Genomic DNA, 16,724 nt, shown 5'->3' with positions numbered 1-16,724 from the left:
AAGGCAATACTTAAAAAATAAACAAGGGCTGCAGTATTTTATGCCATATTTATTTCAACTTAAACATACTAATTAAAAAAATCCTTCATCATCTGAATGGTTATTACGCTCCCAATCTGGTTGAGCTGCAAGTAGTAATGTGGGTGGTGCTTCACCACCTCTCACCTTGAGTGCATACACTGCTGATTCTACTTTGAACACATTATTTCGTGTGGTTGACATTTTACGAGATAACTCTCTATCTATGCCAAACAATCCTGAAAAAAAAATTTTATTTGCTAAATTACTTACCAGTTGAGAAAAAAATGACTAGATGTTGATAGTTTAAAAATAAGTACTTATGAATTATAACACACCTAAATATCCAGTGTAAAGATCTTTTACTGCCTGACATGACTCAAAACAATCATTACTATCACCACTTGAAATACTGTTAATAGCTTTTCTCATCAATTCTCCTGTCAAATCTGCTAATCCTAACATATAATCAGATTGTGTCAACATGGTAGTCACTGACTTATCTTCCATAACATACTCCAATTCCTTCTGCACCTCAGACCATGAGATAAGCGACTTTTTCTCCAAGAAGGAGCATAAGGTCCTTGCTTCTATAAATTCCTGGAAACCAGCAGTTACAGCACGGGAGTGTAAGTAAGCAGGGCTATTTTCTAGTTCCAATCCAATACTTTTAATAGGACCCTGAATTAGTTTTTGCAGTCGCTCATTTGCTTCATTTATTTTTATTTCAGCTGATTCAATCCTAATAAAAATGGAATATTGTTTCAAATTTTCTAAATGAATCATTATATAAATACAATGCACCACCACAATATCAAAAAAAGTTTATACACTAACAAAGAGAAGATAGTGAAGTTAAACATTATAAAGAAAATTACCATAACACAATACAATAAAAAAATTCTTACGTGATAGCTGAATGTAAAAGAAATATAATTCTTTTACTTTCGATTGTAATATCCCTAGAAAGCTTGACCAATCGCTCATGTCGATCTTGCCGATCATTTAGCTTCTGAGCAGCTACTTTGAACATTTGCAGCACAGGACTATCATCCGGTAAAGAAATAGCAGCTTCTCTTGCTACAGAAGACAAAGACTTGTGACCTTGATTTCTATCGTTTTTATGGCCACGGAATCTTCCTGAAAAATATAAGCACGATTCTTTACCGAGTTCAATAATGCATAATTTATAATAAATTAATACACTTACCACGTCCAGACATAGTTAATTATATACGTATAAATATTACTTAAAATATAAAATGGATACTTTTTTCGATTGTTTATAAACAGATACAGACAGGATCGACAGAATTCAGGAAGCACGATTGGAAAGCTGATGAAAAATCAATAAAGCCTACAATATCATACTGGCCGATGAAAAATAATAACTCATAACAAGTGGAGAGAGTTCAGTAATCACTGTCAAATGTGATTATTAAGTAATTTATCATAGCTAGAATAGTAGTTTTTAATTAATATATATAATATTATAGTATATTTGAATTTTGTGTCAAAGGGTTAAGGAGGGCGAGGCTGGCAGTTGGTACAGGATAAATTTCAATTGAAATTTATCCTGTACCATACCAACCATACCTTGAAATTATTTCAAGGTATTGTTTTCAGTGTCAAGCCACATGTGACATGATATGTTTCGTCTTATTTTTTGACAAAATAAAGTTGAATGCTGTCATGAGTCATGACTCATGACTTTGACTAATGCCTCAAGTCATCAAACCGAAAGACTATCATTTTTTAGTTGATTATATTGCAGTGTCTGATACTCCACCCCTTTTCCGCTTGGTTTGTGAATCTTAAAATATGTTGCTTTTCTTGCTTTTTTAACAGTTAATTACTGATTTTAAAACATTTTATTATTAGGTAGCAATTCGTGTTGACTGACCAGAGTCCGCGAAAAACAAACATTCCAAAATTCAATTGTAGAACTCATAGAAGGTAAAATTTGTTTTTATACATTATTTATTCAGTTCAGTTTGTTAATATCACGTATTGGCTATGTAAGCATTGATTTGGTGGTTTTCAGATTAAAGAATGGCTCAAACTCTGACGTTCGGTGACTCATGCGCTCCATTAACGTGTCACGCATGGAATAAGGAGAGAAATCGTTAGTAATTTCAATATTTCTGCTTAATTTGCGTTAATTACCTGTACCACTACAACTATTAACATTTTTTGTATAATTATTGTTTTAGAAATTGCATTCTCCCCCAACAACAATGAAGTTCATATATATCAAAAGGAAGGTAATGATTGGAAACAAACAGACAATTTAGTTGAGCATGACATGAGAGTTATGGGTATTGACTGGGCTCCAAACACTAACAGGATTGTGACTTGTTCAGTAGACCGTAATGCATATGTTTGGACGCAAAATGAAGAAGGAAAGTGGAATACAACATTAGTCCTTCTCCGTATTAACAGAGCTGCAACTTGTGTAAAATGGTCACCAATGGAGAATAAATTTGCTGTGGGTTCAGGGGCTCGCCTTATCTCTATTTGTTATTTTGAAAAAGAAAACAATTGGTGGGTCTCAAAACATATCAAAAAACCTATTCGCTCAACTGTCACAACTCTTGATTGGCACCCAAATAATATTCTTTTAGTTGCGGGATCTACTGATTTTAAGGTCAGGGTCTTCTCAGCATACATCAAGGATATTGAAGATCAACCTGGGCCTAATGTTTGGGGTTCAAAACTTCCCCTTGGCCAACTTTTGGCAGAATTTCCTTCCGCTGGTAGTGGTTGGGTGCACAGTGTTTCTTTTTCTGGTGATGGCAACAAAGTAGCTTGGGTGGGCCATGACAGTTCCATAAATGTTGCTGATGCTGCTCAAGGTAAAGCAGTTATCAAACTTAAGACTGAGTATTTGCCATTTTTGGGTTGCATTTGGGTTTCCAATAACTATTTAGTAGTTGCTGGACACAGCTGTATTCCTCTCCTATATTGTCACGACGGTGAGCAAATCAAGTTTGTAGCTAAGTTAGACAACACTCAACGTAAAGAGTCTGGAGGGCTCTCTGCTATGAAGAAGTTTCAATCACTAGACCGTCAGGCACGAATTGAAACCAATGATACATTCCTGGACTCAATCCACCAAAATGCTATTACCTGTATAAATTTGCACAAAGGGTCCAAAGCCAATGCTAAAAAGTTCAGTACGTCGGGCCTGGACGGTCAGCTAGTCATTTGGGATATGGAGTCGCTGGAGAGGTCCATTGAAGGACTTAAAATTGCATAAAAAATAATTGATGCATTTAAGTATTATTTTATTTAAATAATTATAATGAATAATATAATCAGTTGCATGTGAGCCCTGAAGTCACTCAGAAAAATGAATCATGGAAAGCTGTGAACAATTATCACAATCACAGTTTTATCAGTCTAGCCAAAACAATAGTAAGCAATGAAAAGAGTGAATTCAGCTCTCAGACTGTAAAAACATTCAAATATACAGAAATAAACTATAATTTATAGATACAACAGCTATCTTTTTATTACTATACAATTTAAGTTTTAACTTTGATAATTTATATAAATTAGATATATTCTACTCCACACTAAATTAATTGCTTTTAATACTACTGAAGTACTGTTTGCTGTCAATGATTGAAATAAAAAATTATGAAATAACCAATCTCTTATTGACTGACCTAATACATCTAGGCGAGTGTAGTTTTTTTTAATGATTGCACCACTTAATAACGAAATCATGTAAACCTATGATACTATAAGGCCATTTGTTATTAAATATGTAAATCATTTTATTGCGTGTTAGAAACTATATTAAAAACTGGACCGATTCGTATAAAGACCCTTCGAAGAACTGACCGAAGCTCCGGCTTCAGATCGAAGCAGGTGATCTCGCAGAGCAGGGGGTAGTAATTTGACACGTGCGCCGCAAACTGTAAATCATGCATTCATTAGTGTTAGCAGCAGTATTCAAGGACTTTATTAGTCACGTTCATCAAAATAGTACTTGAAACAGAGGGATCCAGTACTTAACGTTTCGTTATTAATTCACTTAACATTTTATTTGCGGATATAACATGATAGGTTACTAAAATTACAAGCGTTTTCTATGTGTAAAAGGTCATTGGTAAGCCTTACAGGTCAAAGCTACACGCGAAGGCTAAACTTGTGTCACGAAATTTACTAATAATGCTAATGTTAGGTGATCCATGTAACTTAAGTATACAACATAATAAAGTTCTTTATTTATTTTAAATCTATACTCCCAGATGAGTGCACTTAACTAGGCTGAGCTTAACAGGTTATACAATTAATTGATGTTAATTAAACCTTGCTCAGAGTTCTCTATTAAATGATATCTATAAATGGCTTTTAAATCATTATATTATTGACGAACGGTTCAACTGAGTTACGAGATTTATTGCCCGAGATCTAAGACAAAAATTTGAATCAATGTTCAAATTTTTACCGATTCAAGTTAACCGTCAAACTTAATTATTGACATTGATTATTATTAACAAGTAGAAGAAAGACACAAATAAGAAGAAAATATGAAAAAGTAGTGGAAAAGAGGAAAAAGATTGAACTTCTTATATTTTAACACTTTCCAGACATTTTCCATATTAATATTACTTGAGAAATCGTAAATGGCGCCACACGCTTAACTAGAAAAAAGGTCTTGTCTTAAGACCTTTTTTTCCAATATTAAGTAAATATATCAATTTCATACAACTAATCTTATTAAATAGCTTCGCTGTAATACTTCATATTTCAGTGCAAATAGACTTATAATTACATAATTTTCGGCGAATGGCGATAAATATTAAGTTGCAGTCATGAACGAATTCTGTTTTACATAAAATACAGAACAAAAAAAAAATACAAATCTGACCAATTTTCGAACCGGTACTTAGTAATTATTTATTCACGATTACATGAAAAACAACTAATCTAATCATTTATTGATATTATATTGAGTAGATACTTGTTTAATTAAAGATGTGATAAAATTAGATTGTTACATTAGCGTTACGTTCTGTGATTTATGTGATTTCAATTTTCTCTAATTTTTTAAAATTTGACTCTAATTTTTAATTCCGTAGAATTCTGACATTTTATAAGTGTACTAAATAACTTCTCCACCGAAAAGGGGGAAATTTGGCCCATTTGAGGGCAATAAAATTCCTATGTATTGAAGTTATACTTCTTTTGGCGCGATGGAGAAAAATTATTAGTGAATTTTTACGATGCGCGCGAACAACAACACTTGAATTCGACATCGAAAACTTAGGTCTAGGTGGCATGGAAATCGATAACTTGTTGTTTTTATAACTAGTATTTTTATATTTAGAACAAGTATTTTGTAACAGGACAATTAAACAGTGTAAATAAATAAATATTATTTTGGTGTTAGTATTTACTAATAATTTATTTATTTAAATAAATTCTTTTTGATAAATTTTAATATTTATAGTTAATCACTACTGCATTTTAGTATTTTTTTTACAACCGCTACTTTATTTTTACTTCTTTAAGTATAACTTCTAACGCGTGTACTTAAGTACACACACTCTTTTTTGTATAGTTCAGTCATAGTCTGCTATTCTGTTCTCTGTTCCATATGCGAAATAATAAAGGGCTAGGTATATCTACATTATGTTACATAATCTCTGTAGGACAATACAGAAAACGTGTCTTGAATAATACCTAATACATATATCCGTCGCAATACTGAGCCGTGTATAAAATTATGAAAATGTTTTATTTATGGGAGCTCAAATATACTCAGATTATACACAGTATTCTGTTAAACGGTCATTGTAATTACTTTTCATCTTTTATATAAGAAGGTAAAAGGCTATGTTTCAGAATACCTAAACCATTTAGCTGTTAATAACGATGACACAAATTACAATGATTTTCATCTTTAGGCGTAACTTAAGAGGCGTCAACATTAAATTACATATTGAGAATAAAAGAACTTACTCTTTCATCGGGCATCTTTAATATTCGGGTGAGAATGAGAAGAAGGATGGAGGTCCAGGCATCCCGATGGGCTTCGTTATTAAGTCCCGCAAAGTACTCCAAGGCTTCACAACATATAGTTATAAGACTGTTCTGTACCGCAGGCCAATGACTCCGCCGAGTCTCATCGCTATACATTTTAAATAGTATCCGCAATACGCACGCTAGCGACTGCGTCTCCTGTTTCAACATATTGGGTTTCACTGAACCCTTGAAGTTTGCTTTCCACAATACATTTCTTTGCACATTATTAGTATTGAATGTCTTAGCGAACCGATGACTGCACATAAGACATTCTACCAGACGTAGTAAGTGTGGCGAGCTGAGCAGCCTATACATGCCTTGTTCTTCTCTCTGACATTCTTGCTCGGTCCCCGGATGTCCACCCGTCAATTCGGCCGCTGCTAGGGCTAAAGTCTCTGCGTCTTCTTTTCTTGAGGTCGCAGGATAAAACACGATATTGTCAATAGTTTGAATGAGTTCCAACTGTACGACACACTTTATGAGAAGGCTGTTAAACACGCGATTCGATGATTTAATTTCATCACCACCTTGTGGTTTTTTAAGAATGCCATGTCGCACGTGCTGGATCTCTCCATCTTCGTTTTCTTCAGGTTTCCAAGTCAGCAATGAAGTAGGAAGGGTACTATTAAATATATCCAACATAATTTGACACGTTTTGCTCCACGTGTCCTCGGTGAACTTCGTACCATTCGATATGACTAGATTTTCTAAACAATTCGTACCTGACCTAGCAAGTTGTTCATTGTCTTGTTGAACGCACCAATGCAGTTGTGCGTACAGCTGCTCTAACAATAAAGAGCCTAGAATGTCGAAATATTGTGTAAACACGTCTACTATAGCATACAACGCGTGGTTACATGTTGTAGTCATCCATTCGTTCTTTTCCAATTGATGTTCAGGCAACTTCATATTGTCAAATATTCGGAATAATATATTAAAAAGATCTCTCCACCAATGGGGACGGAATGCATCACCATGCGTTTTTATAATTTCAAAGAGGACAGTAAGTCCTCTTGTTCGTACATCAAGCTTACAGCGACTCACAACACACGAGAGTGAAAACAATAGTGGGAACCATCCTCTCAACCAGACTCTATCTTCTTCTGGGGCCCCAGGTTCTCCCTCCAGGCCAGCGTGCTCCGCGAACAAATGTGGAGACGCACCAACGGCACTCGCACAAGATCTAACCAGTCTTATAGCTTCCATCGATGTATCTGGAAACTTAGCATTACAGGCAAACTCTGATAGACATTTAACAGCGTCTTGGAATGAGTCAATCATGGCTGGAAATTGTTTTTCGTATAAGTCTGTAATAATTTTTCCTGTCGTTTGGAATGCTAGATCAACGATCGATTCGTCCTGGTCACTGGCTGCTAAGTGAAATACTGAAAATATATTTTTCCATCCAGATTTAATGTTCGGTGCTTGTGAATTAACCATCTGTGCGATACAGCGAACCACCATATCTCTAATTGTTGGTGAGCTATTTTTTTTCATTATGTGTTCGAAAGGACGCAGGAAGTCCTTTTGGAATTTGAAGTTAGCAAATTCACCTTTCTCTATAAACTTCATGGACAATTGTCTCAAGGAGTCAACCGCGAAGAAAGCTATATCTTCGTTGCTACTGCATCCTACTTTATTGAAATGGTCGCCAAGCACTTGCCAAATGCGAGACCATTGGAGCCTAATACGCCCCATATTGTAGTATGAAATCTCAACAATTTTTTGTAGAGAAAATATACGAGGATTAGATGGATGGCTTAACTCATCAAGAGATACTTGGCAAAGGGCTTTTACAAAATCAACAATAGCGTCACCATCCAGTCTGGTTGATCCTGTAAATATTCTGTCGACAGCGACTACAACACTCTGAGAACTTGTTTCTCCAATATGTTCTTTTACACTGGGATCTAATGCCATCAGACTAAATTTTAATGCATCCGGTTGAGGTTTTATTCCAGATCCTGAGAGAAACTGGGGCCGCACACCTGTACCGATAAGCTGTGCGAGTTCTAATTGTGAAATGCATTTGACCACATCCAACCAACTAGATCCAAGGTAGTTACCATCAGTGTGCGCCACTGTTATCAAAGTTTTTATTGTATCAATATTCTTAGCTTTCATTTCTGTAATGGGGGAATTCGCTGTTAGTAGTGTAAAACGCGCTAACGCTTGTACATATGCATCCCTTTCCAGTGACATGTGGAAGATACAAGCAATTCTTACCGCACATCTGATGCCATCTAAACATAATGAGGCTATTTCAGGGTCATCACAATCCTGTAATCCCACTGAGAATGCAGCTAAAAATGGGGTCCAAGCCATTTTGAACATAGGTCGCACATGCTCAACATGCTTGGCTGTAGTGAAAGGTGTCTGAACATGTGACACAGATTCCATTAAGTTTTTAGCAGCAGTAGATATTTGTTCCATCTCCATGTTCCAAATAAATTTACGCTTCTTTTCATTGGTAAACATATGCTTCCCAGGTTTTGAGGTGTTCTTCATTTTAATTTCATGGCCAGCTATTTCATCATATATTTGAGATAGATATTCACGAGGTAAATCATTGTTATCACTAATACCACTATTTAGCTTGATGTATTGTTCTTTAGTCATTTTATTCTTTACTTGTGGCGAATGCAAATCAGTTGTTAGCATTATAATAGAAAATGCTAATACATAAACTGTGTCTGCACTTGTGAAAAGTGTGTTGGTCGGGTTACATTCACAATACCGTGCAGCAAATTTTTCCATTAATCTATCAATTTTTTGGGCTTCTCCTGGCAACCTAAAGCCTTCCAGAAAATGTCGTAAAGCAGCTACAATGTCCATGTTACCAAAGTTCATTGAGTCAACATAAGCATACATTACTTCTTTTGAATGATCATCATTTTCCCCTAAGTATTCTCCAATAAATGTTTTATCAAGTCTTTCATCAGTCAGTAACCACTCTGCTATTTCTTTTATGGATGTTCCCAGTAAAGTTTGTTCCTGCAAAAAAGCTACACCTTTTTTTGGTTTTCGGTTAAATAAATCAATTCCAGTCTCCCACACCTCTTTTTGCTGTTTCAACACTTCAAACTGTTCAGGAGAGTCTAAAGTTTCTCTATTTCCAATGTTACTTGAACCAGTAGAAACTAAACTAACACTAGAACCCCCATGTGACTTAATACTATGATGGTCAGATTCCTCCCTCACAGGTCTCTCACCAAGAGTTGTCTGCATGTTTGGATTAATATATAACTCTTTGCTCCATTCCACCATACATTTTAATATTGAAACAAGGCATTCTAGTCCTCTTATTCTCATGGATTTTTCTTGATTTGGAGTGGCACCAAGTTCAACTGCTTGTCTACCTTGTGCAATTTTTGAAACATCATTTACCAATCGTTGGAATAAGTTTGCAGCTGACAAGTCACAATCATAGTTGACATATATATCAACAACACTTTGAGCATCTCCGCAAATTCTTGTCAAGGCTTGAATAACCATCCATTTATGTTCAAAAGTGGAACTAGTGGTCTCTAGGATATTCATAAAAATCTCCTTGAAGAAAACTTCAATTTGCTTCTTTAAGTGAACCTTGAAGTTCTGAAGTAAAGCTAAGAATATAGCTAAAGAAAGTTCAAAAACTTCAGGTACAGAACTAACTCCGTTTTTAGATAAAGCTACACAGAGATATTGTTTAATTGCCGTTATAAACATTTCATTATTTCTGAATACTGGACCTGCATTCTGAAGGATAGAAAGAAGAAGATGCAAAGATAAAATTTTAGATCTTAGCTCGTGTGATTTAGGGTCTGGGGTGCCTTCAGGAAGTGGCTTCATAGATAATTTGCATAAAGCTCTGAATACCAAGAATGCATCTTTTTGCAAAACATGAGTAAATTTTGCAGTAACAGAATTATCATTCTCTGAAATTACATCAACACTTTCTTGTGATGGTATTCTAGGGATGGGGGTTTCACTTTGAACTAGCCCATTACTATCTTGTGATACACTGTGACTATCTTGAGTATCAGATGGGATTTCATTATTATCAGGTATATTTTCAATATTCTCCTCCATCTGCTTTTTTGTTGCAATTGATATAGCATTATCAATTACAGAGTCAACAATTTGCCGTGCAATTAGCTTGGCCTCTAAAACATCATCATTAGCCTCTTCTGAGTTGAGAGTGACTTTGTTTTCTTCATTATACACATTATTAGCTTCATCTGAGACTATATTGCCATTAGGAATTTTATGACAAACATCACTAGATTGATTATTAGTATTATTCTCTGCTTCAAGTGCCTGATTTTCCATTTTAGTAAATATAACATTAAGCATTTGGGTCAGAGTGGCTCTGGCTGTAGTTTGATTGATAAGATTTTTACTAGCCAAGTATATGTTATAGCAGGTTCTAACAGCAAGAAGCACTGTGCCCTCATGAACTTCAACATGTTGACTTGTAATAACTGTTAATAGGGCCTTAATAATTTGCAGTTGCACACCCTCATCTGTTTGTGGGCCATTAAAGCAGCTACAAATAGTTTCAACAATTCTATCAATAAGGAGTTTTCTTGGTGTTGTTGAGTCTGGAATGTTTCCAGTTAAATGACCATAAGCAATTAACTTCTGGAGACAATCCAAAGCAGTCACAACTATTCGAGATGCTTTACTCTGGCACGCTAGTTCAAATGGTAAGAAATATTTTTCTGCTGTAATAACATTGGATGCATCATTTTTCGGTAAGGGCAATGTGCCCGATGTAGGACTTTCTGATGTTTCTGCTTGACCACCATTTTTTAACTCAGTTTTTATTTCCTCTGAAACAATTATTGATATTAAAAATACTGGTAATTTTAAAATAATAAATAAGTCTCAGACAGTCACTTCAATACAAAAATATGTTACATATACATATATATTAATTAGCCTTAATAAATTTTTAACATTTTCATACCAAATGGTAAAATAGGAAATACAAAACAATTTTTTATCATTGTTATTTTCTTTCTTATTTAGTGTTGAAAAAATTGTAAAACACTATGCACTATGCACAACTAAGCTACTTATCTTGTTATGTAAACAAAATCATTAATATAATTTAACCCAGTTTACTGTTGCCCAACCAAATTATTAGATTTTCTTTTATTTTTTGCAAAAAGATAATTTCAAAATTTTAAGAACTTATGGTTGTATCGCAATAATGTATAATTAAAGTTTATTGAGAAATTCTGATAAGATTGTGGACATGTATCCCCACTTGTTTTCTGTTCAAGGTCAACAATACACTTACTTTTCGTAAAACTATTGAGTAAAAACTTCCTAAAATTTTACTAGTAAGAATATATATTACAATAAATATTAACAGCACAGAAACATTCTGCAATACGCCAAGATGGAAGGAACCTTACCAAGAGCGACTTCGCAGGACTTTTTAAGCTGACTATGGTAGGAGCGTTTTATGTCCTTATCAGCCAAAATCTTTTCTAAAGCCCTGACTATAAACATTTCTTTAGTCTTGAGGTTGGTTTGCATCGTTATTGCAATAACTACTCCATTCGTACTAATGGGAACCGAGTTGCACTAAACCGGATTGCTTGATCATTTAAAGTTTATTTTTATAGAAGTGAAAGAAATTCTATGAATACCGCACATTAACAAATTTCTTAACAATACTCTGAATTATATTTTTTGCCTTTCGAGTAAAGATTTTTATGCGAATATTAATTACTACGATCTTTTTGCCTAAGGATTTCGTGACACTTCACACCTCATCACAAACATGTCAGTCAAATGCTTTGGATTGTCACCGTGAATACCGTGAATGTCATAAATCTTCAATATTTACCATCTATTTTTTATTGTAGTCTTTGATTCTTCTGGGAATATTACACGTACAACATGTAACAAAAAAGTAAGTAAAGTACTTAGCTATTTTAGAATCGAAAGTTCTCTCACAGTTTGAAGATGAAACGATCAAATATTTGTTCAGTTATCGTACGAATTTTCATACAAATTAAATGAACGAAATATGAATATTGCGAAAACCAAAGTAAAAAAAAGAAATATACATACATTGAATGCTTCTAATTTTAAATTTACTGCCAGTTCTGATATCAAGGGCATAGAACGTAAGAGAAGAAACGCCACTCTTTTTAATCGCCAAGTGTTTTTCTTTTATACAACATTTGTAAGGAGCTGCAACCATTACACCATGTTCCATATGACATCTTGAGTAATAAAGAATAACAAAATAAATTAAAAACAAAGATGTCCATTCTCCATCAGCAGGAGGCATGGTAAAATTGGAGTAAATTGGAGAAACAACTAATATCACCCCACACACGAACTCAAGTACGACCAGTCACCGTAGTTGCACAAGTAGCACCCGTTCACGAGTATGACGCATGGCCAGCCATTGGCCCCCTCTCCATATTTTAGGGAGAGAGACAACCCGACGCATGGACGCCACCACAAGCAATGACTTTTAAGTGAGCATGACGATCCTTGAAATGTGAACTTGGCTACACAAGAAAAAAAAGTCGTAGATCGCCCCATAGTCTCAAAATGCAGCCGAGGGATTCAGTCGCGTTATCTCTTTATACTAAAGCAATTCATATTCAAGTCTTAGGATCGTTTAAATATTAATTTATACTATAATAGGTAATAAAATAAATGTCGAATATATCCAAATCCATTCTACTCATTTACTATTATTTTAGTTACTATTTTCATGGCTGACCCAGAGATTCTTCGCACCCTCTGATTGAAGCTCTGCCCAGGACCATAGTTATTATATTTGTCTCAGCCATAATGATATCCTGGGAAAAAATTATGTGGATGTTTTCCGTTGCCTTCCACATCACGGTTTGCCGATGTTGCCAACAATATGACTGACGACTAAACAGTCTTACTAAGCTCCCACTCGTTTAGTCTACTCGCTTCCCGTAGTAGAGGAGATTGCTTATTTACTGGTGGCATTGACTAGCCATCTTGTAACGTAATCACTGCCCACTGGATCTATGTAGTCTTTCCTGAAAGAACCTTTCCTAAAGACTTCCCACTTTACCCTCTAACTCTGCTGGTCTGTTGTCGGGGACTGCTAGAAGTTTACTGAAATATCTTACGTTCCTCTATCTAGCTAGCTGTGGACTCGGGTAGTAGCTCACACCTCAGCCCTACCTAAATGTATATCATAAATTATTATTTTCATGATTTATTTTTATCTCTGGTAATTTTTACATCTACTAAATCTGTGTACCACTATTTTTATTCTATAGTGGTTGATGGTTCCATAATCCATACATTCAATAATCAACGAAACCTAATTTGGTTTTTATGAAATTAATATTTTTTCATCGGCTTTTTATTGGATTTTAAGTTGATTTATTATAATTTATCAAAATTGCTTCCACAATGACTGTCACGCGGGTTGCAGAATCCCGCACGGAATTTAAATTAAAAAGTCTCCCGGAGGACGCTATATCAAGTGTTAAGTTTGCACCGAAATCAAATCAGTTTCTCCTTGTGTCCTCTTGGGACTGTTCTGTTAGGCTCTATGATGTATCTGCTAATATTGAAAGACACAAGTACAATCACGAACTACCCGTACTAGATGTTTGTTTTAGGGTACGAAACATTTCGTGATAAATAACCTAACTATCAGTAGCTTCGTTTATTTCAGTTTATTAATGATAACTTGTATATATTTTAGGATGCTGTACATTCTTATAGTGGTGGCTTAGATCAGACGTTAAAAATGTACGATTTAAACGCCACTACAGAAACTGTATTAGGTGACCATAAGGGTGCGATACGTTGTGTGGAATTTGCTGCAGAAGTGAATGCTGTGTTAACTGGAAGCTGGGATGGTACTGTAAAAATGTGGGATAGCAGAGTGCCTAATTGTGTAGGAACATACAATCAAGGCAATGAAAGGGTATGTCTGTTTGCTAAGTTGTAAGCTTGAAATTTTTGTTAAGCTTTTTAAATAAACAAACATAATAATTTTTCAGGTTTATACAATGAGTATTGTAGGAGAGAAATTTGTAGTAGGCACATCTGGGCGGAAGATTTTTGTATGGGATGTACGTAACATGGGTCATGTTAATCAGAGGAGAGAATCGTCACTTAAATATCAAACCCGTTGTATAAGAGTATTTCCAAACAAGCAGGGCTATGTCTTAAGTTCTATTGAGGGTAGAGTGGCTGTTGAGTACTTGGACAGCAATCCTGAAGTTCAAAAAAAGAAATATGCATTTAAGTGTCATAGAATAAAAGAATCAGGTAAATTAAATATAATTCTCACAGTGTGCCTTGCTTGTTAATCTATTAGTTTTAGTTTTTATGTGAATTACTTGTGTAACTAATGTTATAACTCATTTATTTTAACAGGTGTAGAAAAAATATATCCTGTGAATGCAATAAGTTTTCACTCCATTTACAACACATTTGCAACTGGTGGATCTGATGGTTATGTTAATATTTGGGATGGTTTCAATAAAAAGCGACTGTGTCAATTTCACAGGTACATATAATATATTTTTAAAGCAAGTTGTAATCAATGGATTAAAAACACTTGATTCTACTAATCACATCAAAGTGTTAAGTCATAACATTTTATTAAATCTAATCACAGGGCCTGGAAGAGATTAGTTTACCTAATTTCTTACCTTACCTTACATGTGAAATTATCCTTCTTTCGGAGGATTAGGTTCTTAGAGATGAGTGATGGCTGGAAAACTATTTTCAATAGAAACTTTCAAAACCCATATAATCATCTTATGCCTTAAAACCTGGGTCCTTTGTGTTACATGTACTGTATGTATAAATAAATGAAGTGAAGCCATAAGTGGGACAATTCCTTATGAATTAATTTTATTTTCAGATATAACACAGCTGTGTCCTCTCTAAGTTTCTCTCATGACGGTTCAGCATTAGCTATTGCCTGCTCCCAATTAGACGAAACAGAAGCTGAGGATCCGAAACCAGATGACACAATCTACATCCGATATGTAACAGACCAAGAGACAAAACCTAAATGAAAGTGTATTTAAAGTGGCCTGGATTTAGGGGATACAGAATACTTGGAATGTAGTCCCCTCTATGAATTGTAAATCCACGCCCAAATAGTTGATTTAAGATGTCTGGACTGATTCTTAAAGCCCGTGGAGAGCTTGCAAAATATTTTGCGTATTATTAAAATAAAAAATAATGTCAGCTGTAATTTTTGAAATTTTATTGTTTAAGAAGAATTTAAAAATTGCTGATGGTTTTTTTTATAAACTGTTCCGCTTCTTTATTTTGCTGATAATTTTTTTTAATATCTCAAATATTTTTACTTTAGATTGTTTGAATAATTGTTTTGTATATATTAGAATTAATAAACAGATAAAATATTTATAACTAACGCAACTGTTCTGTCCACGGCTCTTGTATTATACACATATTGATCGAATCCTAGACTAATTATAAAAGTATAGAAGCAATAGTAAATAATTGAAATAGGCTGATAGATCAACAATTTCTGAGAGAAAGTAAATGTAGGAACTCTCATGAATCTTTGAAACTAGTTTTATTCAAAGAGTTTTTGTGTATAACCGACTTGCAAAAGGAGATTTACTAGATGTAAATTTTTAAAGGAACGCAACTTATCTAATAGTTTTGTTCAATTAAATAGTCTATTTAATTTACTTTGTTTGTTAGAATAATTTGGTAATTATTGACCGAATTATACTATAAAATTTCTTTCTTTTTTGGGCCAATATTTAATTCATTTGCAAAGTTACTTAATACATAATTGACTATTATTTACGTCACATAAGATCCATGATACACAAACATACATATTTAGGTTTTTGTTACAAGTTGTCGATCTTTATTACAATTGTATAAATTTTACCCCATTATTAATAAATATCAATCTATTTGCTCTCCTTGAACTAAAGTCGTTTTCTCTTTATGATAGCATAAACACATTTTGCCTAAAAGAGGGGTTAAAAGTAATTAGACTTGGGTTCTTGTCTATTGTATTCATACAAAGTAATGATTTATAAATGGTATTGACTGTGAGTACTTACTCAGACAAAAGTGTTTGTATTTAAGGTATAAGTTGGAATAAATTAATATAAATTTCATGATGCGTTTTCATTGATTCGTTGTTTTCATCAATATACAGCACCTGAAACGTCAGAAAAATTCCAGCACTTTACTTAACTAATATTTTGAAGTAAAACTTCGTTAGGCGCATGATATGCAGGGTTTTTGTCGGAAAAAAGGGAGAGAGCGATTGAGAAAGAACTTTAGATGGGAAGTCTATGCCATTTTCCTTTGAATAATTGTAATGTAGAGGAAGGGTAAAACTTGCTGAGTTTCTTGCCGTTCTTCTAAGAACGTATTTTTGAGAACGGATGGCGTAGTTTTGGTCTTTTCGCGAATTTTGTAAACGTTTATGACATTCATGCCCTAAGACGCGTCTAAACTGAATAAACGAATTTTGATTTTCATTTTGTCACAACGTCTTGTGCAGTAAACGCAGTTTCATTTATTTATTTATATAACCATCAGCAAGTATACAGTGTAAACATAGATATATAAATACATGGAGTGATCATATACTGGGTACATGATTATCTTTGGGGCTTTATGTTAGTAATAATTTATTTACAAAGAAG

At 34.2% G+C, this 16,724-nt stretch overlaps 4 protein-coding genes across 5 annotated transcripts; 2 read left to right on the top strand and 2 right to left on the bottom strand.

The window, feature by feature from the left end:
* Window positions 1–29: 29 nt before the first annotated feature.
* Window positions 30–1,596, bottom strand: LOC110995411 (translin-associated protein X). Its single transcript, XM_022262575.2, has 4 exons — window positions 1,229–1,596; window positions 927–1,158; window positions 357–760; window positions 30–257 (listed from the first exon to the last, which is right to left on the bottom strand). Exons 1-4 carry the CDS (start codon window positions 1,239–1,241, stop codon window positions 73–75), a joined length of 834 nt encoding a protein of 277 aa, XP_022118267.1. The 5' UTR covers window positions 1,242–1,596; the 3' UTR covers window positions 30–72.
* A 126-nt stretch (window positions 1,597–1,722) lies between these two features.
* LOC110995410 (actin-related protein 2/3 complex subunit 1A-B) lies at window positions 1,723–3,669 on the top strand. 2 transcript variants are annotated; one of them, XM_022262572.2, is made up of 4 exons: window positions 1,723–1,821; window positions 1,900–1,974; window positions 2,063–2,143; window positions 2,232–3,669. In XM_022262572.2, exons 3-4 carry the CDS (start codon window positions 2,071–2,073, stop codon window positions 3,275–3,277), a joined length of 1,119 nt encoding a protein of 372 aa, XP_022118264.1. In that variant the 5' UTR covers window positions 1,723–1,821; window positions 1,900–1,974; window positions 2,063–2,070; the 3' UTR covers window positions 3,278–3,669. The 2 variants fall into 2 exon arrangements, with proteins under 2 accessions (XP_022118264.1, XP_022118265.1); XM_022262573.2 differs by having other exon boundaries at window positions 2,042–2,143.
* Window positions 3,289–11,845, bottom strand: LOC110995409 (brefeldin A-inhibited guanine nucleotide-exchange protein 1). The gene is made up of 3 exons (XM_022262571.2): window positions 11,463–11,845; window positions 5,995–10,871; window positions 3,289–3,941 (listed from the first exon to the last, which is right to left on the bottom strand). Exons 1-3 carry the CDS (start codon window positions 11,584–11,586, stop codon window positions 3,801–3,803), a joined length of 5,142 nt encoding a protein of 1,713 aa, XP_022118263.2. The 5' UTR covers window positions 11,587–11,845; the 3' UTR covers window positions 3,289–3,800.
* Window positions 11,846–13,333: 1,488 nt separating this feature from the next.
* Window positions 13,334–16,187, top strand: LOC110995402 (mitotic checkpoint protein BUB3). The gene is made up of 5 exons (XM_022262563.2): window positions 13,334–13,680; window positions 13,766–13,990; window positions 14,067–14,337; window positions 14,446–14,578; window positions 14,939–16,187. The coding sequence occupies exons 1-5, from the start codon at window positions 13,468–13,470 to the stop codon at window positions 15,093–15,095; spliced, it is 999 nt and encodes a 332-aa protein (XP_022118255.1). The 5' UTR covers window positions 13,334–13,467; the 3' UTR covers window positions 15,096–16,187.
* Window positions 16,188–16,724: the final 537 nt, after the last annotated feature.

This window comes from Pieris rapae, chromosome 4 (genome assembly GCF_905147795.1).
Source record: "Pieris rapae chromosome 4, ilPieRapa1.1, whole genome shotgun sequence".
Classification (NCBI taxonomy): domain Eukaryota; kingdom Metazoa; phylum Arthropoda; class Insecta; order Lepidoptera; family Pieridae; genus Pieris; species Pieris rapae.
This window is presented reverse-complemented; position numbering and strand designations above follow the sequence as displayed.

Excerpts from the sequence above, each read along its gene's own strand:
- LOC110995411 (XM_022262575.2), bottom strand. Across the intron at positions 761-926 it reads CTTTTACATTCAGCTATCAC|GATTGAATCAGCTGAAATAA; the intron begins GTAAGAATTTTT and ends CATTTTTATTAG. Across the intron at positions 258-356 it reads TCTTTACACTGGATATTTAG|GATTGTTTGGCATAGATAGA; the intron begins GTGTGTTATAAT and ends TTTTTTTTTCAG.
- LOC110995410 (XM_022262572.2), top strand. The coding sequence starts at position 2,071 with ATGGCTCAAACTCTGACGTTCGGTGACTCATGCGCTCCATTAACGTGT. Across the intron at positions 2,144-2,231 it reads ATGGAATAAGGAGAGAAATC|AAATTGCATTCTCCCCCAAC; the intron begins GTTAGTAATTTC and ends TTATTGTTTTAG.
- LOC110995409 (XM_022262571.2), bottom strand. The coding sequence starts at position 11,586 with ATGCAAACCAACCTCAAGACTAAAGAAATGTTTATAGTCAGGGCTTTA. Across the intron at positions 10,872-11,462 it reads GTCCTGCGAAGTCGCTCTTG|AGGAAATAAAAACTGAGTTA; the intron begins GTAAGGTTCCTT and ends TAATTGTTTCAG. Across the intron at positions 3,942-5,994 it reads TAAAGATGCCCGATGAAAGA|TTTGCGGCGCACGTGTCAAA; the intron begins GTAAGTTCTTTT and ends CATGATTTACAG.
- LOC110995402 (XM_022262563.2), top strand. The coding sequence starts at position 13,468 with ATGACTGTCACGCGGGTTGCAGAATCCCGCACGGAATTTAAATTAAAA. Across the intron at positions 13,991-14,066 it reads ACAATCAAGGCAATGAAAGG|GTTTATACAATGAGTATTGT; the intron begins GTATGTCTGTTT and ends ATAATTTTTCAG. Across the intron at positions 14,338-14,445 it reads TCATAGAATAAAAGAATCAG|GTGTAGAAAAAATATATCCT; the intron begins GTAAATTAAATA and ends TTATTTTAACAG.